Source organism: Micromys minutus (assembly GCF_963924665.1).
Source record: "Micromys minutus genome assembly, chromosome: 2".
Classification (NCBI taxonomy): Eukaryota; Metazoa; Chordata; class Mammalia; order Rodentia; family Muridae; genus Micromys; species Micromys minutus.
This window is the reverse complement of record NC_137971.1, coordinates 86,808,621-86,831,726: the sequence shown is the minus strand read 5'-3', so window position 1 is coordinate 86,831,726 and position 23,106 is coordinate 86,808,621. Positions and strand designations below refer to the sequence as shown.

The 23,106-nt window shown below is 45.8% G+C and overlaps 1 protein-coding gene across 3 annotated transcripts in view; it reads right to left on the bottom strand.

Moving 5' to 3' along the window:
• Window positions 1–23,106, bottom strand: part of DENND2B (DENN domain containing 2B) — a 150,514-nt gene that overhangs the window by 20,031 nt on the left and 107,377 nt on the right. For all 3 annotated transcript variants that reach the window (XM_080912749.1, XM_080912748.1, XM_080912750.1), the window contains 3 exons: window positions 12,693–13,940; window positions 8,353–8,489; window positions 819–970 (listed from right to left, as the gene is read on the bottom strand). In XM_080912749.1, the coding sequence (XP_080768875.1) occupies window positions 819–970; window positions 8,353–8,489; window positions 12,693–13,940 (1,537 nt within the window). The remainder of the gene's footprint in view (window positions 1–818; window positions 971–8,352; window positions 8,490–12,692; window positions 13,941–23,106) is intronic.

The following is a 23,106-nucleotide window of genomic DNA, read 5'->3' as shown; positions in this document are numbered from 1 at the left end:
CAACTGTACTATCTCTCCAGTCCCAAACACTCCTTTTTCCCTCCTGCCAGTCTGCTCTGCTATGTGATCTGGAAGACTGGCCACACTCACTTCTTCCAGGGAGAGAACATGGCTCTAGACTCTGGCCACCAGGGCTCAGCGAGGTGGGCCTCATACTCAAGTAACTCCCTCATTACAATGTCCCTGGCTGCCCTTCTCTCAGCCCTAATCTATACACCCACCTTTCCCCCTACAAACACTAATGCTTTTCAGTATAGAGCCTACATGGCAGTGAAGCCCACATATTGCCAGAAAGGCAAGCATCCCTGAGGATATCCTACCTGCCTGCTCATAGGGTTTTCAACACGGCAGAAGTCCTAGGTACACAACTCTTTTTGAGGCAACCCCTCTGCCAAGCGCTCATGAGAACAGTCTAAGAAAAGCTTGAAAGTACCTTGAGAGCACAGGCCTCATGATTTGGCTCTCCCAAGTCCTGCCATGGACCCTCAAATTCTACTACTAAGATAACTTGGGGCAGAGCTGCAGAATGTTAAGGCTCTAAGAAAGCCCTGTCTTCTTACTTGCTGCAACTAGGAGTTTTTATGAGCTCCTGGTTTGGTTTTCTTGCTAGAACTTAAAACAGTGAGAAAAAAAGAAGGCAAGACAGGATGCTGTGAGGGCACATCTTGATTGCCCACAGCAGTTTCAACATGGCAGAAGGCCCTGAGCCCACAGCTCTCTCCCTAGGCAAAGTCCTCTGCCAATTGCTAGCCAGGACAATAACACACGTTTTTGCTTGAGGGCAGGCCCTCACACTGCCATGGCCGGAACTGCATTACCTGCATGGGTGGGTTGTTGTACTTCCTGTCTTGGGAACTCCACATCCTGTGCAAAGAGTCCAGAGAGTTCTCAGACAGTTGCTGGGATTTTCGTCCAGCTCTTCGGTTCTTTAAGTCCACATCCTCGTAGGGATTCTCCTTGGGAAGCCCTCCTGCAGAGGAGGCAAAGTTAGAGACGAGAAGGAAAGAATGAGAGAATGAGAGATACACACACGATTCCTGTGAACCACAGAGGATATCTTCAGCCTGGCCCTTCAGCTCATGAGTCATGCAGCTGCCTGTCTGTAGCGGGAGGCTACAAACAGATCTTGGCTCCAAGTCCAGAGCTGAGGCACCCACTCCCCATCTCCAGTTCAGTTCAGCTCAGCTCAGCCTTGTCTGGCCACTGCTTTATAAATTTAAGGATTGCACAAGACTGGCAGAGGACAAGGCTGACATTACAAGTCTCCCTGGCTCTAGCCCTCCATAGCTGTACCTTTTTACTCGACGCTCTGTGGTCTCTGTAAACATGGAAGAACTCAAAGAATTCCAGGGAGCAGAGCTTTGCTAGACCCTCTTCAGACCTACTCCTGTGCTCCCCAAGTCTTTCAGGAAGAGACACTGCCTCAGGCAACCGGGGGCCAGCCAGCCATGGTGAGTGCCCAGTGAGACTTTGTTCCATCCTTCTCTCTCAGCATAATGTCAGCTGCCATCTCTACTTGTCACCTCAGCAGAGAGAATCCTTATTATCCCCCATTTCCACGGTGACATGGGAGTGTGAGAGGCCTGGACGGAATCCAGGCCAAAAGAAGGAGGAGAGTCCTTGCATCTCAGAACCAGCTTCTAAAATTTCTGGCCGTATGCTCTATATTGACACTACCAGAAAATCTTAGGAAAGCCCCAAACATAGTTCCTGCCCAAGACTATAAGATTTTTGAGATCCATCCTTTCCTAAGTTACACCTTCCTGTGCTATCCTCTTTCCCATATAAGAGGCCTGCTTGCTTGTTCTCTCTCTTCTCCCTCCCTCCCTCCCTCCCTCCCTTCTTCCCTCCCTCCATTCATTTCATGTGAATACACTGTCACTGTCTTCAGATACACCAGAAAAGGGCACCAGATCCCATTACAGATGGTTGTGAGCCACCATGTGGTTGCTGGGAATTGAACTCAGGACCTCTAAAAGAGCAGTCAGTGCTCTTAACCGCTGAGCCATCTCTCCAGCCCTAATGAGGCTTTTCTAACACACGGTAATACCAAGGAGTCCTGTTGCTTTTCAGTCTAGGCCTAATCCCAACAGTGAAATCATGGTGGTAACAAGATCCAGAGACTCCCTTCCAATACAACCCTCACTTCCCCTTCCCCCGTCTGTGTTCTTGCCCTAGACTCAATCTGTGGTAGACAGCATACCCAGAGAAGGATTGTCCCTACTATGTGAACAGGACTGAGCTTGGGCAAATGCTGAGCCCCATGCCAACCCTGCAGATGCCTGCACGTATTTTACCCTGACTCCTACCAGACTGGAAATAGAGAAAATAGAAGGAAATGCAACCCTAGCATGCTTAGTGAGTCCTCAGAAGGCTGAGATTCTCCTGAAGTGTAGCATCTATTTACTAAACAAGAAACCACACTGACTTCAGGAAATGCCTTTGTGGAGGTGGGGAATGAGGAGACAAACTGCAGCAGGAGCAATACTAATCTCTGTAAATGTATGAGTCAAGGATGAGTCAGGGAAAGAGTTGGGGCTGGATTAAGTGATTCCCAACAACACGCTCCCCAGCAATGGAGCACAGCCTTTCCTGTAACAGCCATGCCATTAAAATGACTCCTCTCCATTCCAGGGCCCTGACTAAGTAAAGTTGGCTCAGCGGCCCTGTCTGGAGAAGCAGTCTTAAACACAGTGTCCCCTGCACGGTCTTCCAGCTCACTTCACATGAGGCATTTTTCTGGAGGGAGTTGGGTGGGTTTTCTACTTCTCCGTCCCTACCTAACAAATATCTTACGAGGCTGAGAGATGAGGGGGTGCAGAATAGAAGAATGCTAGGACAATTCTTCTGATCTGTAAAACAGGACCTGTATATTACTTTCCAGATTGGGGCTGGAGAAATAGTTGTTTATATTTATTTCTCACTCATTCAGATTGTCCTGGACTAAGTGACTGGCCAGAATCCTCATTATCTCCAATCTATAAGATTCATCTCAATCCCTTTCCATTAAAGGTTCTCGGAGCAGTTGACAGTTTGGGTTGATGAACTGACCTGACCATTTATAGGACATTTACTGCAATTCTGGCCATTCAACACCAGCCTGACATTACTCTCTTCCGGTCACAACCAAAATGCTTATATGTTATCAAATGTCCCCTCAGATGGGGAGGAGGAGGGAAGGACTGACGGAAGGAGGAGGGAATGAGAGGAAGGGGGATGGAAGGAGAATGGACACAGCAAAGAGATGAGTGGATCTGCCCTGACCCCTGTATCCGATGATCCTAATAGTATCTGAGAGCCATGCTGTGAGTCCTAAGTCTAATGCTCTTTTTCTTCATCCTATTCTCTTTTTCCTCCCTTCTTTCCCCAGGATCAGAGGTTTGACAATTTATATAGAGTCTAAAGCTCAAAAAAAAAAAAAAAAAAAAAATGAGTAAGATGAATTCCAGAGAAGCAGCAGAAGCAAAGTCTGGCTGCATGTGGAAGACAACCTTGGGAAGGACAGTTGGAAGGCACCAACTTCCGTGTGCTGGAACTGCCTCTGGGAGTGTGTGTGTGCCAATTCTTCCTGCCCAGCCCGACTGCCCGCTTCCTCCTTCTCTAAGCTAGGTGACCCACTAATCACCATGATCTGCTTCTCAGCCTTCGTTGATCCCTGATCTGTCTAAGTCCACTATCATCCACTCCTGGGGACTCCCAATCATCTCTGCAGGCAGTAAAGATGTCTAGAAGTATGTATGTATGTATGGGCAAAGAGCAAAAGAACAGTGAGTTCTAGAGCCAATAAAAAACCAGAGAGTGGGACATAGTGCTCAGAGAACACCACAGTGAAAGTGGGAGGCCAGAGCTGAATAGAGGAATAAGGTGACAGTTTGCCAGGTACTTTTGTGAGGCTGGGATTCAGACAGACTGCATACCTTTCGCTTGCAATCCTGTCCACATGGTTTTCTCAGGACAGTCTAACCAGCATTTAGAGGGTCAGAGAGTGGTAAGCCAAGGCTGTCTCTGTGCAGCCCCATCTCATCAAGCTTGGCTTAGGAAACGAGAAGTCTCCCCCTTTCCCAGCTTTGCTGACAAGATAAGGGCCAGAGGCATCTCCAATTACTTCTGCTTTGTACTATTCTGAAAGAGCACACTGATCCTTCTAGAAGGCTCCCAGTCCTACTCCTTCCACAGCTCTTTTGACTGCCACACAGGGAAACTGCCTTCTTTATCCCCACTCCCTCATAAACTGCAACAATAGTTTCGAAGGGAGTTATCTAGCCAAAGTGCCCATAACACTACAAGTGTCCTGGGCTGCACAGAAAACCAAAGCTTAGGGCTCTAGCTTCCCCTTCCTAGCTCCAGCTGCATGTTTCTCCTGGGTCTCCACCTTTCTCACATCTTATATAGGAGGGGAAAGGGCCAGGCTGGGGGCTACTTCCTTTGGGGACTACTGTTACCCTCATTCCCCAAAGCCCTGGGCACCTGTCCCTAGGCCATAGCTCTTGGTTGCTCTGCTTTCTACAGCAGCCATGCTTGTAGGTTCCCTCTGTTCCTGTCTGTTGCCCAGCCTGGGGTGAATGAGAAAAGTGAAATAGAAACTGAGAGGTTTTATGGGCAAGACCTGTTCTGACTTGTATCCCACTGACATTCCAATATCCTGGAAGCTCTCACTGGGCCTCAGCTAACTGGTAGAAGTGGGAATCAGAGCAGGAGTGTAGCCCAGGCTCCTTGATCAGGCAGACACCACTCTGAAGAATTCCCTAACAAGCTGCTTCCTAAGGTACATTTTCATTGTCAGGCTCAGAATTTAGCTGCCTCTACAGAACAGCAGCATCTTCTAGGTTAGACAGACAAAAGTTAACAGCTTTAGAAAGCAGCAAGGCAACAACTTTCTTTTTCAACCTTACTACTGCAAACCTCACCACTTTGAAATCTCAGCCTTTCTGGAGTATCCCACCTATACCTCAGGCTGCATGCCTGATATGGGCAGGAGGCTGGTACATTCTTGAAAATGCCTTGGTCATGTTTGCTTCTAACAGAGATGACCTATTAGTCTCTGAGACAATGGGCTACAATCTCTAACAGTCCAGGAACACTGGCCAAAGGAATATATCCAAGACGGAGATTTAGCATAGGTACTCTCTGCATCCCTTAGAAGATCCATCATCACAGGCCCAGAACACAGCTTATTTTTATCTCAGTTGACCTGAAGTACCACAAAGATGGAAAATCTAGTTGGAACCAGAAACAGTCATAATCCCATAAGGCAGAAGACCTAGAAGCCACTGATTAATCCAATCCTAGGCAAGAAAATGAAAATAACCTTCGATGTTGAACAAGAGTGCTCTGGATGTCTCTAAGACTTCACATTCTTGAATCTCTTTGAAGAAAGTGGAGGGAAAACCAGCCAGAATCTAACAGAACTATCCTTTCTTGTATTTTTGCTCCTAGCTTCTCTGGTTAGGTCATAAGATTCAGACTGAGCTGCTGTGGGAGATACAAAACACAAAATATCACCGAGGCATTGTCCTAACAGACTCTCAAAGCTACCTCCACCCCAACCTGAAACCACAAGCTCCCAAATCAGTGCCTGGTCACCCTTTCTTCTTCCCAAGGACCCAAGAGTGCAAAAGTTAGGTGAGTGATTAGGGAGATTTCTAACTCCAACTTTACCATGTATGGCACTTCCCCCTAGTTTCACCTCATCCGCCCAAGAAGCAACTAAGCTGCTCCCATATTTCTTGTCTCTTCATATAGCATCCCAAAGTCTCTTTAACACATTGAAGGCAGACACACTCCTTTCTGAAGAAGGTCCAGGATACTGCCTCTAAAATACTCCCCTCCAAACAGAGTCTTGAATCATGAACTGGTGTGGGGGGGGGGGGGCAGGAAGGGGCCTCTTGTCTCCCGATAGTTCAGTTGCCATAAAAATGTATCTATCCCTAGAATCCTTGGGCAGCACAGAATGGTCTCCTAAGCCTTGTAAGAAAAAGGTAATAATCATAATTCTTCCTGCCAGCTGCGCTACAGGGACAATAGAAAAACTACAGCTCTCTGTCATCACACAGCAGTCACAGTGGATAGTCCCAAGAGCCCTGAGCAGTAACTATAACATTACAATTTCTGCCAACTGAAAACAGCCCTATAATAGGAGGCTGGGAGGGTAGGAAAGATGAAGTAACAGAGCTGTCTTCTTACTCATTAGAATTTTCTTCCACTTTGGGATACTGTATCTGTGTGAGAAGGTAAGAAAACAGAGCAGGCTGGATGCACCTCTGGTAGATTAGCTGGAGATGAAAGTTGTACAGAATAGAGTGTATACTGAAGCATCTTTCTTAACTCCTTGATTCAGGATCTTTGGCTTTGATCCCCACTGCTCTGAGTCAGCTCTGAACACAGAGCTGTCATTTCACAAGTAGTTGAGAAAGGCTTCTCTCCCCGTCTCCTGTCCCTACAGTCTCTGCTGCAGTGCACTTTTCCACGGAGACCCATGTGCCCCATACCTAGGACAGCAGTGTACCTGTGGGTCTGAATGTGGCTACCACATACCACAAAGTGCTAGCACAGCAACTAGAAGAGGAAACTATGCAGGTTAGTGAAATAGCTCAGTGGTCAAGAGCTCTTGCTGCTCTTGAAGAGAACAAAAGTTCAGTTCTCAGCAGGGAATCTGATGCCCTCTTCAGATTTCCACAAGCACCAGGCATGCACATGGTGCGTAAAGGCAGAACACGCATACACATAAAATAAGTAAAGCTAAAAAATTTAAGGAGGAAACTTAAGAGATGACACAGATCAAATGGAGAAGCAGATGACTCCTTCTTAGCCTAAGAATCTGAAAGGTTCTCTCTACTGTGGCCACTACTCTCTCTCTCTCTCTCATGTTAATTAAGACCATGTTCTCCTAACTCAAGGCTGGAGACAGAGCAAGATGACCCTAAAATGAGGACAGCACAATGCATCTCCCTGCTTTGAGACATATTTTGTACAGAATGAAAGGCTTCCTGAAGAAGATAAGGATAAAACTAAAATGAATATACCTATAATACTGGTATTCGAAAGGCTAGGCAGAAGAATTTAGAGTTCTAGGCTAACCTGGGCTGCATAGCAAAAGACTTGTCTCAAAAACAGACAAAAATACCCCAAATAACAAACACAGTACTGTGTACTCTATTCCCTTGTAGAGCCTCGAAATCAATCCTGCTAACATGGTGCTCACTCCCTTGCTGGACAGCAACAGTAACAGTACTTGTTCGGGGTAGGAGGAATGAATGCTGCCAAACTGTATTTTTCAGGTGTTTAAACAGAATACAGCCCTGGAAGGTAAAGACAGCATCTACGGCTCACCCAGAGGCAATCTGTTTTCTGACCAGAAACTGTTTTTATAGGGTAAAGATTGAGCAGATTTACTAGACGTCTTTGGAAAAGCCCAGTATCTCCTAAATGCGAGGACACAGACTCAGTGTTTGAAATCTCTACAACAAAGGCCTTCCTTCACAAAAATCTCACATCTTTTTCTAGAATCCATAAAACTGAGCTATACATCTGAATATCTCTGTCTCCTCAAAATTACTATCAGAAAGCCTTGTGATTGGATCTCTGGGAGAGAATTAGGTCAAGAAGGCAGAGTTCTCATAAAGAATTAGTGACCCCATAGATGGAATCCAATTGAACTCCCTCTCCTCTTCAGCCACGTGAAGACACTGGGAAATTACAGATGTCTTTGAACCAGGAAGCAGGCTTATATTAGATGCCAAATCTGCCAGTGTCCTATCCTTAGCTCACTTAATCCTAACAACAGTTTTTCTGAGATTGTATTTACTTGTATTTCATGTATATATAAGTGCTTGTCTGAATGCATATCTATGTACCATGTGTGTACAGTGCTCCTGGAGGCCAGAAGAGAGCATAAGATCCCCTGGGACTGAAGATATAGACAGTATGGGCTGGTATATGGTTGCTGGGAATTGAACCTGAGTCCTCTGGAAGTGCGTGTCTAGTGTTCTTAACCATTGAGCCATATCTCCAGTCCCCCTAACAACAATCTAAGTGTTAATGTTCATATTGTCACATTGCTATGGTTTTACAGACAAATAGAACCCCTGCAACAGTTAAGTGACTTGCCTAATGACACAGCTAAGGAAGAGTATTTGTTAGGCTCTCAAGTCTTTCAAAAACACAAGAAAGGAAATGTGTCCTTTGTCCCTTCCCGTGCTCCCATAGGCCCTCTGGATTTCAGCTCACTCAGGAATTATCTAAGGCGAAACCATGGTGTTTCACATGAGATGAGCCTATGAATATCTCTTCTATGAATATCTGTTCTACAGCCCCCAGGGAAGGCCCACCCCCACCACCTCCACCACTGCTTACCCACAATATCTTCATATGCATTCTCTTCTAAAGTGCTTTTGGATCCAAACTTGGGTTGACTCTCAGTACCATTTTCAGTAGGAGAAGAGGGGTACAGGGATTGGAGACTGGACGCATCCTCAAACTCAAAGGATTTTCTGTGGACAACAAGAAAAGAGTCATTTGGCTGGATCAGATCCCTGTGTTGCTGGGAGTGGCCATGGGAAACAGTGAAGACCTGTTACTGTACCCCTAAGTAAGAAGACAGTCAGAAGGCCCCAGTCTGAGTGACAGAAATGCTTATCCTTTATAATACCAGTAAGAAGTAATAACTTCCACAATTTAAAAACACACTTTCTGGACTAGTGAGATGATAACTTGGCAGGAAAAGGCCCTTGCAGCAAGCTTAACTACCTGGGGTCGATACTCAGACTCATGTGGCACAAAGAGAGACAACCCTTTCCTTTCCTCCCCCTCTCCTGTCCTTCCTTCCTCCTCTCTTTCTCTTTTTTACTGAGATAGGGTTTCTCTATGTAGTCCTTACTGTCCTGGAACTCTCTCTCTCTGAAGACCAGGTTGGCCTCAAACTCAGAGATCTGCCTGTTTCTGCATCTGGAGTTCTGGGATTAAGGTGTGTACACTATACCCAGCTGAGAACCAACTCTTATAAGTTGTTCTCTGTCCTCCTAAAATACAAATGTAATTAATTAAAAACAAAAACATGGTCAGATGCCATGTCAAATATACCTGTTCTTATGTCTCTAATTGGTCTTCACAGCAGTGCTGGCCATTTACAAACATGGAGACTAAAGAGACAAAGGCAGGATTTTCCAAGGCTGCCTCTTTCAGACTCTAAGCTTCCAACCACAATTCTAGCCTCTCAGATCTAGGAAGCATTATTTCTTGAGAAGAGTCTACAAGTCCCAAAGGAATAGAGTTCAGTCAGTCTCCTAGCAAGGGCTCTGGGTAGACCATAAGGGTTTGACACTGGAAGGTCACTTCCAGGGCTATTAGAGAAAATGATATGGGATGGTTTGCTGACCGGTGAACCCTCAAAAAAAGGTCACCCCTCTTCTTCAGTAAAGCCAGTTCCCTGGTCCTTTCTATCTTCTGGAAAACCTGCACTGCAGAATCTTGGAGCCTAAGATGTCTGAGACCACAGCACTTCCTCTCTCCTCATCTGAGTTGGGATGTTGGCTGAATCATCTCCCTCTCTCTCTCCAAGGCATGTCCCTCCCAGTGAAAGCCAACTAGGTGAGCAGGTGAACCTGACACGTCTTGTTTTTTTTATTAATTATGTTTACTTATTTTAGGCATGCATGTGCAGGCTAGAGACCAACTCGCCACCACATGGGTCCTCCGAATTCCGTTCCATGTTCCCTGGGGGAGAGATCCAGGAGTGTCTCTTCTCCAGTGCCATCTTCTCTTGCTTGTTTACTGGACTGACTACACCACCCTCTCTAGCTCACCTGGCCCTCACAGTATCCAACCTAACACAGCACCCTTATCCTGATGCTCTCTTGCATGCCCATGGTAAGACAACATTCGTTTTCATACGCCCCAGGCAATTACTGTTTAGGATCTAATGAAGAATTCTTTTTTTAAAGGCTGGTCTTATATTTATTATTTCCAGACAGGGTTTCCCTATGTAGCCAAGCTGGCATAAAACTCGCTATATAGACCATGATGGTCTCAAACCCACGGGGACTGCCTGCATATAACTTTCTGGGAGCTAGGACTGAAGGTGTGTGCCACTATGCCCAGCTGTAACTGACCTCTTAACTGCCAGGGTTTCTTAGGATTCTGTCTTTAAGTATGTACAAATATCCATGGCCAAGTACTTTATCCCTGATGCCTCATAAATTTCTGTCTTAGCCAAGATTTTCCGACTAAACAGTCAAATACTGTATAAATGAGATCAAGTCTTCATTGGGGTAAGAGTAGATTTGACATTTTATGTAGGCACCATGCTGAAAGCTAACATATTACCTCTCAGCAGGATAAATACTATCTATTTCCAGGACATATATTTGCATGTATGTACATGTTCATGGTTAACTTCCTTGACTATTTTCTACTTTGTTTATTGAGGTTTGTTTTGCTTTGTTTTTTGAGACAAGGTCTCACTCTGTGTAGCCTTGGCTGACTTGGCTTACTATGAAGATCAGGCTAGCCTCAAACTCACAGAGATCTGCCTGCCTCCCAAGTGCTGGGATTAATCAGAGGTATGTGCCATTCTTGTGAGCCTTGTTTCTTTGAGACAGTCTCCGCAGCTCGTTGTTTTAGATAGGTTGGCTGGCAATAAGCTCCTAGGATCTGCCTGTTTGGATGCCGTCCGTATGAGCTGGGGTGGTCATGTACCATGCCCAGCATTTACACAGGTACTGGGGTTATGAACTCCAATCTCCACCCTTATGTGGAAAGCATGTAATGGACAGAACCAGCTCTCTAGACTCTTCCTCAGAAATTTTACCATCCGCCTTGGTTGAACACAATAAATATCTGGCTTTCTTTCTTTCTTTTTTTTTTTTAAAGATTTATTTGTTTATTTATTTATGTGAGTACCCCCCCCCCTTTTTTTTTTAAAGATTTTATTTATGTATGTGAGTACACTTTTGCTGTCTTCATACACCAGAAGAGGGCATTGAATCCTATTACAGATGGTTGTGAGCCACCATGTGGTTGCTGGGAATTGAACTCAGGACCTCTGGAACAACAGTCAGGGCTCTTAACCACTGAGCCACCTCTCTAGCCTCTGGCTTTCATTTCTTTAAAGTGAGTCTGTAAGCAGCACACCTGACAGACCACAGAAAAACTTACCATCACACAGTCCTCCAGAGGAACACAAGCTCTAGGTTCAAATAAGCAAGTATACCTGCTTACACTTTCTGAACTGTTCCTCTTTTTCTTCAAACTCATAGGCTAAATTCCTGAAAAGACTCCACTACATAGTGTGTATGTGTGTATTACGTGAGAAAGTGATGTGTGGGAATACCTGTAACACCTTCAAGTCAATCACCTCTCCCCTAACCCTCCAGCTACCTAACCCACTGCCTTTTGTTATTCTAAATCTGGCCCAGGCATCACCTCCAGGAGTGGCCTCCCCTTACTTCTATACTGGATTTAGATGCTTCTCCAAGTCTCTACAGAGGACTCTGTACTGCCCGGGTTCATTATGAAGGAAGAGCCATAGCTTGCCTCTGTCTCTCTAAGACCAGCACAAGGTTAGGTGCAAAGCGGGCTCTTGACAGATGTTAGCAGAAATGGATGAATATGGACAAAGCAAGCATAACTGGCAGGCTGGTAAATACGTTTAGGAGCCAGTAAGCACTCCTGGATAGGCCAGAGCATACGCCTATACATAATGTGAAGTGCCCTGTCTTGGGAGCCTGCCTGGAACTTTGTGATTCTTCCTCTAACATGGAATGGTTTATATTTGAGATGGGTTATGCTGGATGATGGGTGAAGATGGTATCATACAGAAGGGAAGCAGGCTAAATGCCCATCCAATTATGGAATATATAGGATAAAAGTAACAATTCCAAAGAATACTTGCTTCCAGCCTGCCACAGAATCAGGTTAATCTTTCAACTTTCACCAAGTCCAGCTAGGAACTGTCCCTGTTAGTTGGGGTTAAAGTGCTCAAATTGAGAGGAACTAATGGAAGCTCCCAGAAGAGGTCGTTCTTGGATTTGGCCAAGAAGCTGGTGAAATATTTTTCCATAACTTTTTCTCAAGATCCAAGAACCACCCTTTGAAATAGAACCAGGCCATCTGTACAGGCTAGAGGCCCACAAGAGGAAGGAATCATTGTCAACATCCCTATATTAATGATAAAGAATTACTTCTTAGTGCAGGCACTTCATGAGGTTGTGAGGCTACTATCCTATTAGTCCTTCAACAGACTATTTTCTCTAGAAGACCTAAAAGGAAGGTAGTTTTGACCTTCCGATAATGGACTAAGGGATTGTTAACATAGCTAACTCTACACTAACGAAGCTAGCCAGCACCTTCAGTACCCAGCACTGGGAAGAGTGGCTTTCATCCTTTCTTCCATTCAAGAGCTGAAGAACAGGCCTGGTAATGGTACATGACTTTAAACCCAGTTCTGAGGCCAAGACAAGAGTTCAAGGCCAGCCTGGTCTACAGTAGGTTCCAGATCAGATACAAAACAAAAGGAAGTAGAGGGAGTGGGGGGATCAGGAGAACCATTTCTCTGCCCAAACTGCCAAACAAGTAATACTCAGTGCTTCAGAGCTTGTAGCATACTCTTGTGACCTAAGCACAATCTCCTCTTGCTTCTTCCAGTTAAAAGAATGCCATTAGGTCCCACTTCCTGAAACAGGAGGACATGCCTTTACCTGTTCTGTGACTTCCGGTGACCACGCACGTCCTTCTTTGGTCTCCGGGTGACTGGCGGTGCTGGGGTGGAAGGCAAGGGGGGCGGAGCAGCAGGTGTGGGTGAAGGAGGTAGACCATTGCTTGGCTTAGTCTTGGGATTTTTGTCAGCCTCGTACTCAAAGGTACGCTTGGGTTTGGGAACAGGGTTCACAGCGGGATCAGGGGAGCTCTTCGAAGGCAGCAGCTGCGGACTAGAGCTATTTCCAGGGGTCTCTGACTTCATGGAGCCACTGCCTTCCCTGTCCAGGGGTGGGCCTGCCTCCCTGGCAACTCCAGCCACTCCTGCCCTGCTGCTGGGGCTTACGCTTGTAGTTCCTGTTGGCTCCTCCAAGGTGCCCAAGGTTCCAGTCTTCCTCCTCCCATGGTCTACACTGTAGCAACTACTAGGGAGCTGGGGGGGACCACAGCCAGGCTGCTCCTTTAGGGCTTGTTCAATTTTCTGGATCCGGCTCAGCACTGCTGAGCTCTCTTTCCTGAGGCCATGCCCCCTGAGCAAGGCACTGGGCTCAGTCCGGCCTGGACGCTTCTCCAGCCGGTATAGAGAGTCCCGCATAGGAAGTGCCTCTGCCTCCTCCTCTGTCTCAGGGTAGGAACACTCAGAGAAGGTCCTGCTCATCCTCCGGAGGCCTTTGAAATCAAAGGTCTTTTCTGAGCTGCAGGGGGATGGCGCCACACTGGGGCAGCCCACACTGGGGCAGCCCTCACTGACTGACCACTCGCTCCCAGGGGCTTCCCGCTTCTCTCCACACAGATTCATCCTGGGTGAAGCCTCTCGGCGACCTTCCCATGCTGAAATCTTCTCTCGGATACCCAGGCTATGGGCTCGGGTACCAGTGCAACTCAGCAAGACACTCCGTGGGCCAGACCCTAGGAATGGGGTGCTCTGGGCAAGGGGGAGGCAAGCAGTCACACCCTCTACATCCTGGACTGCACCCTGGACAGGCTCCTTCTGGTCCTCTCTTTTGCGTAATAAAGGGGTTCTGTCCAGATAGCTGAAGCTGGCAGCCTTGAGGGTACAGACGGGTGGGGAAGTCTCTGGGGAGCAATCTTGACCTAGAGGTGAAGGATTTCGAGAATGCCGGTCCTTGAGGAGCACCTGGGATCTAGAGCGGCTCGGGTACCTGCAGGCTGAGGTTTCACTGTCACTGAGTGGGTAGATGGGACTTCTTGGTGGGTACAAAACTGGAGGTGGAGAGACTGACTGAGACCTAAGAGCAAAAGGGAGAGAAAAAAGAGAACAGTGAGTGGTCTAAAGAGAGATCATGTTTCACTCTGATGTTCTGTTTCTATATAAGTCTCAAAAATACTCTAAGTGCCCTCTCCCACACCTATCCCATCACTTGAGAGAGGAAGGAGGACCATGAGTTCAAGGTCATCACTGGCTACACAGTGAATCTGAAGCCAGCCTGGGTTTGTATGTCCAAAGCAAAGAAAAAATATCCTTCATTTAATATATATCTTTAAGGCTGTCCTCAAGTAGAGAATAGCTCTTTGGCCGCAGCAGGCCAACCTCCATGAGCCTTTCTGTCTAGCTCCTCCTCAGGCCTGAGTAATGTATAGGGCAGAAGCCTATTCTTCAACAGACCAAAGACTTCCAAGAATCTGCATCTGTCAGCTGGAGAACAGTAAGAACAGCGGTGTACTGCTGCATGGACAACCGGCTTTCTTAGAAGAAAGCAGACAGTGCTTTTACATTATAAATATTCCTCAACTATCAATACGGCATCAGTGAATATGCAGATGAGAAGAGAAGCTAATGAACAACTTTCATTAACTGTAGCAAAACAAGACCAACACACTGCTTTCTAAAGTATTCCCAAATATATATGCCAAAACTGGCTTTAAACCCTTGGATGTCTCCCTACGACTGTGTTATTGATACAAAATCCCACTATCCTGACCAGTGTTAGGATCCCCAAAGGCTTTACAAAGGTTAGTCAGGCCCCTAAGGAAAGAGTCCTTTCCACTCTCTCAGGTTTTTATGGAGCTCCACCCTGTAAGAGTGGCTTCATATCCAACAAGCCAGCTTGAAATCCATACACAGATCTCAGCAAATGTTCCCAAACATGCGAACTCGATTTACCTTCATAGATTCTATTAGGTCATTATTATATATTATTATCTTCATGATGCAAATAAAAAGACTTAGAGAAGTTACATATCTCACCCAGGGTCCTTTAGATGTTAAGTAGTAAAGCCACAATATGAATTTACACTACACCAAGTTTCTCTCTAAAGAGAAGACAGTACCAAAGGACTCTAAGTTCTAGCACAGAGATACTTGTACACCCATGCTGATTGCTGCACTGTTTATAATAACTAAAAAGTGGGAATAACCCAGCTATCCATCAACAGATGAACAGACCAACGCAATGTGATTACATACCCACAATGGGGTTTTACTCAGCCACAAAGAAAAATGAAATCATGGCATCTACAGGAAAACAGATGGAATTAGATATTGTAACAGCCCTGGCTGTCGTGAAACTCAACCCTATAGACCAGGATGGCCTCAACCTCACTGAGATCTACCTGCTTCTGCCTCTCACGTGTTGGGATCAAAGGTGTTATCTCACCACACCTGATTTAATATTTTGTTGTTGTTTGAAATTTTATTTCAAACTCAGGAGAGCTCTGAGCAAGCTTCCTCTTCAGCACATTTCTCTGGTGTCTACTATGATAGTCACCTTAAGAGCTCTTTTAAACAGTATTAGTTCAAAGGTGGTAGGATTTTGCTAATAGTGAACCCACAGAAGGTTTGACTGATTGGAACTGGGCTGTCCAGCTTTACAGCCTCCAAAGTGTCATGCCATCCCCAGGACGGCGGCCAGCTGCTCCTGTGCCCGTGGCTGTCACCACTTGCTCACATCCAAAACTGGAGCTCTGGTGAGTCAAGGATTGGCTGACAAGTCCCTGTTGGGTCACAGCCTCTGACTGACCTGCTCAACAGGAAACCCCGCATGCTTAAATCATTTTTAAAAGGGCAAGTCAAACAAGAGGTACTGCACATGCACATAGGCACAGACGAGAGAACTGCAGCGCACACAGCCAAGCTCATGACCAAAGAGCCTGCTCAGTGAGAGGTAGGAACAGAAACCTCAGCTCTCTGTAGTACATGCTAGCCGAGCATAAGGACAATGGTCAGGGGTCCCTAGTCTCTTTTGTTTTATAAAGCCACAGATTTAAAAGGGGAATTAATCCAGGCCCCTACAAAGGTAAGTCGCCACCCGTTTCCACAGAGGACTCTGTTTTGGTGATTCTCAGCAGGAGATAGGAGAAGTGCCTCCACACAGTTCTGCTCCCGGGTTAGGGACAGGCTCAGAAGACTTTGTCATTTCTCACAGAAGGCTTAAAGAAAGCTACACCGCTGTGGACAGATGTCTGGATGCTTGGATCTTTGTGAAAGAAGTTTGCACATCGGGTAGCATCACTGACAAGGGACAACACTCAGCCTTGGTCTTCCATTTCATTTAGTTGTCCTTTATCCCTAAACATGTTGAGAAAAAGTAAGACATTTCCTTGCCTGTCAGGTGAGAGAAAATCATGGCCAAGATAATGACAGGACCTGGATCCAGAAGTGCTCACAAAGCCAACCCCCTAAGCAAACCCAAGTGTCTGGTCTCCCACTCTGGTGCTTTCGTTCCTCAGGCACTTTCGTTCCCCCCCACTCTCCCTAGCCCCCCCCCACTGCCCCCCCCCACTCTGTTCAGATTCAGAGAAGGTTAGCAAAGAGCTTTCCTAGTGACTTCCACGTGTGCCTGTACACACCTCAAGCCTGTACACAGCTTGGCTCACTCACACGGAATACTGTATAGTAGGTACACTCCAGGCACTATAGTAGGCATTAAGAATCAGCAGACAATGCCCACCCCCTTCTCTCTCTCTTTCTGTATGTGTAAGAGTTGGCTTTCCTTGGCCATCCATCTAGGGCATCCATCACTTTTTGTGCTTCCTTACCTCTGGTTTTACCAGTATAGATTTTTTAAAAAGGACAGAAAGATCTATGTTTCCTCTTCCTCCACACATCTGGATCCATTCTGGTCCCCAACACACCTACCTACTCCCTGACTGCATCTCATCAATTCTGCTCCCCAACACCTCTCACAACCCTACCACCCCCACTGCTGCTACTTCCTTTGTTCATACCTTTTTTTTTTTTTTTTTTTTTTTGTACCAGGACTGATAATATTCTCTTGATTTCCCTTTGCCTTAGTCCTGACCCTGTTCTTGTCCATCTTCTCATCTTGCTGAAATCTCCTACTATCTGCAGACTAAAAGTAAGGCTGACCAAGTTCCCATGATTTGCTTTCTATTTAGTTTGCCTTCCTTGCTCCGCACCAATCCTGCATCCCATCCAAAGGCACATCAAGTTCCTAGGATTTCCCTAACACTACCTGCTTCACCCAGGTGGAGCTGACCAATTTTTAATCCCTCCACTGTGGCTAGAAAAATATCTATACTAATTCTAATACTTACAAGGGTGTCCAACCTTGACATTACAACATGATGTTGTCATTTACAAATATACTAGGCCACATTCTTCTCCTGAGATGTATGTGGACCATAAGCTGGACATGCCTGTATCAGACTGAATCCCAACAAATCTCCTTTACTAGTCACAAATGGACTTACTTAGAAGTTATGACACTATCCTATTAGATCTTGTTATTCCCTGCACCTAGATGTAATTTTTTATATTGAATGAATGAATGAAAAGATAAACAATAAAAACCTTGATTCCTTTATGCCTGCCCAAGCCTTTGTCTATAAATGTCCCTGTTCAACACAGAAAGACACACAAAACATCTAGTGTACTAGTAAGGCCGTCAGCCTGAAGCCCTCCCCCACACAGCAACAACTCTATACCAGACCAACCCCCTAGATACCTGAATCTGCTTCTGCCAATTTCCTTGTTTTGCTTACTGGCAGGTCACCTATATGCTCTACATCTTGAGTTTTTTATAAAACACTTTCTCTAATTATCTCCAGGCACTAATTATATGACTAAGATGGCATCAAATATTAACACTGAATAATTCTCAAACATCAAGAGAAGTATAAGACAAAAGCAAATACAAAGCAACTAATACACTCCCAAGAAGGTGCTCACTGACGACTTACTCTGTTCTCAGTCCCAGAGCCTGGCCTGGGGGAGGCAGCCACTGTGGAACTAGGTACCTTGTGTGCCACAGCTTGTCAGCGGCAGCCAGTTCTATTGCTTGACACGGACACAGATGCCAACACCATGGCATACGACTTGCCAAAATAAACATTTTCAGGAGACAGGGAGTTAGAAAAACAGATAAAAGCAAAGGGGGTGGGGGAATGTACACAGGAAATTTAAAAGAATGTAAGAATATAAACACACATGCATAGAGATAAATATTTAAGACAAGTAAGTAATTTTTTTTAAAGCGTATGAACTGAGGTATGGAAATAGAACATATTTAAAGAGAAAGCAATGTGTGTGTGATTCCACACATGCAGACAGAAGTTGTGCCTTAAAATGCAAACTATTCCCTTTGCTGTCATATGACCCAGCCCTAGTGTGGGCCCTTTTTCCTTCCTTCTTTTTCTTTCTTTTCTTCTTCCTTCTCTCTCCGGAAGACAGGGTCTCTTGTATTCCTAGGTGCCAGTACACTTCTAAACTCTGCTTCCTTGAAGTTGCAGGTGGACTTGGGAGTGGGGGAGTTGAGGAATAGCCAGGGGGAATGCTGTAAGTAGGGAAAAGGTCAAGTTGGAAGGAAGCATTTGGGAGAAAGTCCTAGGTGCCCACATACTCCCAGAGGCATCAGGATGTGTTGTGAACACTAGAAAGTGTGCCTTCTTTGGGGGAGGGGCCACTCAACTGGTGTTTAGTGTGCTTCAAACAAAACTGCCTTGAAGTTGGTCATTAGCCACTCTAGGGCTGCTCAACTGAGGTGGGCTGTTGACACCCAAGTGTGAGCAATCTCTCACAACTCAGCAATGGCATCAACTCTGGGAATGACACTCTCAGTGTGCTACCCTGTACTGTGAACACAGGGAAAGGAAAAAATAAAAAAGGAGGAACATTGCCTGGGTCCTGTCAGCGAGTCCTAAAAGCTCAAAAACTTCTATTAACAACCCACTGCAAAAGAGTTCCAATGGAAGGGCAAGGATGGGGTAATATAACTTGTCTTTCCTGCTCCCCAGCCTATCCGCTCTCAGATGACTAGGAACCCTTAAGGGTCCAGAAAGCCTCAGCCTTCCAGTGAAGCTATAAGCAGGTTGTGATCTACAGAAGCTTGCAAGGTCATTCTAAACAAAAGGTTGTTGTGGGTCTATGAAAAACTGTCCTTTTTACTTCCACAAAACACATCCAAGCCACATCTGTGCCCAGCTTGGTCTTGGAAGGAAGGCAGGAAGTTTTTAGAAGATTCATCAGGCTGGACAGAAAAGAGCAGAGGACGCTACAAAATGAAAAGAAGACTTTGGGCCTCTGAAATAATATGAAGCAGTCTGAGAAAATTAATCATCTGTAAGGATGAGATACTTTTTATTTTTTGTGTGTGTGTTTTCATGTATGCTTGTGTGCAGAGGTTCAGAGGACAATCTGCAGGAGTTATTTTTCTCCTTCCACCACGTGGATTACAGGAATGATTAAATTCAGGTCATTCAGGTCTGAGCTTGGTGGCAAGTTCCTTTACTCTCTGAGGCACCTAGCTGGCCATAATGAGCTACTTTTCATATCAACGTATATGTAAATTGTATGCATTTTGTCATATTCCCCCACCACTGCCTTCTCTCATTACATTCCACCCCCTTTGAACCCCTTCTTCCTTACAAGTTACCCTCCAACTTTCATTTTTAAAAAAGTCCACTGAGATTCATTAGGGCTGCCTGCATATGTATGGGTATGGGACTGTTTATAGGAGCACAAGTTATTCTGCAGAAGAAAAAGAACTCCCTCTTACCCACAGCCACCAACTCCTACGGGTGTGGGACTCCTGGGGTCCACCCCATCCATAATGGAGTGTTAAATGCTCAACCTTGCATAGGTTTATGCAGGGAACCACAGATGCTTCAATGGCCACTCGCGGCTAGAAGACATTTCCCAGTGTTTCTTCAGGTCCTCACATAGTTTCCACCCGCTCCTACACAATGTTCCCTGAGCCTTGGAGGAACTGATAAAGTGGTTCCTTTAGGGATGAGCTACTTCTTATTTAAAAAACAAAACAAAGGTAACTAAGGTCTGGCAGTACACAACTCCATGAGTTCCGGCATGGCCTGGTCTACAGAATGAGTTCCAGGATAGCCAGGGCTAAACAGGGCTAAAACCTTGTCTTAAAAACACAGTGAGGGCAGAACTAAAAAGCCAAGGAGCTGAGGTAGAAATAAAATGCCCAGGCAACAGGACAAGATCTAATCAAAGAATCACAACAGGAATGGCCTTAGCAACTCTTATAAAAGAGAAAGCATTAATTGTGTCTTGCTTACAGTTTCAGAGGTTTCACCAATTATCAGCATGGTATGCAACATGGTGGTACACAGGCAGACATGATGCTGAGAAGCAGCTGAGAGTTCTACCTCCTGATCCTCAGGAAGAATGTGCCACGGGCCTGGCTTGGGCTACTGAGAGCTCGGAGCTCACCTGATGACATACTTCCTCCAATAAAGCCACAGCTCCAAATCCATCTCAACTAGTGCCACTCCCTGATGACTAAGCATTTTAATACATAAGTCTATGGGGACATTCTTATTCAAACCATCACACCTTGTGTGTACATGGCCCTGTGTTCTAGCCCCAGAACTACTAGGGGGAAAAAAATCAATCAATCAATCAAACAAAAACATAAGACCCCGTGGCTTCTTAGTCTAAACACATAAAATATCACATATCCCTGTCTTACTCTTTGTACCCAGGCATCACGACATAAAGTCATGGGGCTTACTCCCTAGCTGAGGTCCCACTGACTGCCAACACTGCCATTTCAGATCGTTCTAATCTCTAACCGCTTCGTCATCTTTACCTTTTGGCTACCCTGACTGATGCTGCAATAGGGATAAACTATGGGATGTGCCCTCTGCAATTTACAACTTATGAACAAAATGGTGACATACTGTTGCAAGCCACTAAGTTTGTGGTCATTTGTTCTCCATCAATAAGTAAACAGACTATTCAGATTCTGGGACAGTATCTCAAGTAGCAGAGTGGCCGAGGCTGCAGGTCCCTCTGTGTGGTAGTCTATCATGGCTAGGGCAGACTTCGCAGCGCTATTACCCGATTATCCTCCATTGTTTCTTTGTTTTTTTAATGTGTATGAGTGTTTTGCCTGTATGCATGTGCACCACATGCATGAATGCTCCGGTGACCACTGAGAACAGAAGAGGTGTCAGAGCACTTAGAACTGGGATTACAGGTGACTGTGAATCACCATGATGTTAGAAACTGAACTCAGGTCCTCCACAAGAGCGGCAAGTGCTCTCAACCAATGAGCCATCTCTCCCACCCAATGCTGCAGAGGACACATCTCTGTGCCTCGGTTTTCCAGTGTATAAGTCAAGCAGGGGTCTCAATGAACTCCAAGCCCTCTTTTCAGCTCTGACTTTCTAAAAATCTATGGAATGGATGGGAAGAGTGACCAAAGTTGAGAAGAACCATCAAGACCTTACCAGCAGACTGTGCCCCATAAAGGTGGCTACCCTAGCTAATAGGGTGACCAACAAATAGGCAGTGCCTTCGGTAAGCCAGAAAATGCTCTAGGCTCTGGGAGCCCAGATGGAAGTCAAGGTCCTTGTCCTCAAGACATTGACATTTCTTACAGATACCGAGGTTTCTTATAACCTACAACCAAAATCAAGGCTACCAAACACCAGATTTAATTTCTACATTGCTGTGACCCAACTGCTAGAATTTCTAGTAGAAAAACTCAGGTCCTGCACAAGTAAAATCTGAGAGCAGCAAGTGGCCAAACTGACCTCTAAACCAGAACCCTTTAGTTACAAGTGTCACTTATTTGCAGGTTACTAAGCTGCTTCTGATCCGACCCCAGGACACCAGCACCAGTATGATATGACCTCTGCGATTCAGAGCAGCTTTGAGAACCTCTACCCGCTCCTGCTGGACTGGGCATCAGACTGTAGAGACTGCAGTGTAAACGACCTGTCAGATGATGTGAGGCAGTGTGTTCCCTGGCCTCACTCACACGGAGAAAAGGGAATCTGTCCCGGTAAGCCAGGACACGGCAAAGGGCAAAGCTTAAGTGCTCTTCCTCCTATAGACTCCTGCTTAATCAAGCCTGGGCTTAAAGGTGCAAAAAGGGAATAAATTTGCAGAAGACCTGACTAAAACTTTGGGATCTAGGCTCTTTACCTCAGAATGGCTGGGAACAGCATCAGGTCCAGCCTTAAGCATGAGAAACAGATTTGCATAGTAGCACTGAGGTCTCACGTGCTCAGCCACTCGGGTTTTCTATTTCCAAAGAATAATCCCCATCCCTCATCCCCACCCAAGCGCTTCTTAGTACTACTAGGTTCTACTGTATTCATGTTTCCCTTCTTTGTTTCCTGGTGTTCAGCCCAGAAACTGGCACCCAAGAGATCCCTGAGTTCACTGACAGTGAGTTCCTAAGTGAGCCAGTGACCTCCTGCTTCATCCAGTCCAAATACACAGTGGTAGTGGCTAAGGTGAGGCCAACACAGAAACCACCAGATCACAGTGTCCGAGTAACACACCTACAGCCCAGGAGTGGCCTCTGAGTGAAGGACACAAGTATCCACGGGGTCTGTGATTCCATGGCAAAAGTCAGGTTCCCAGAAATGGAGGGAGGGAGGGAGGGAGGGAGGGAGGGAGGGAGGGAGGGAGGGGAGAAAGGGGAGCAGAAATGTGGCAGGAAGGAAGCGAAGCCACACAAGGGAGGCCTGAGAGATGCTTCTTTAAAGGTACATCTCAAGCTCAGGTATTTACAAACACTGTTCCCATGTTTGGATAGTAATCATGCTGAGACACTAAAGGAAAAAGCAATTCCTGAGAACATTTAGAAACACGTAGGCGTGTATTCCAAATAGAAACTGGAGAATGTGTCAGCAATCCTGGTTTGGCTTTGCAACTTAATATAAATACTACACATCCTGTACCTCTGGAACCCTAACATAGAAATTAGGAAGAAAAAGTTGGATAGAGAGCAGGCTCAGTGGTTAAGAGCACTTGTTCTTCCAGAGGATCAAAGTTTGGTTTCCTGCACCCACATCTGTAAGCTTACAGCCTCTTGTAACTCTAGTTCTGTGGGGTTTAAAGTCCTCTTTTGGCCTCCAGCGGCACCCACATCATGTGTATACCTAACACACAGACACATATACACAGGAGGCTGGGGATACAGCATGTGGAGAGAGCACAGGATGCTCTTGCAGAGG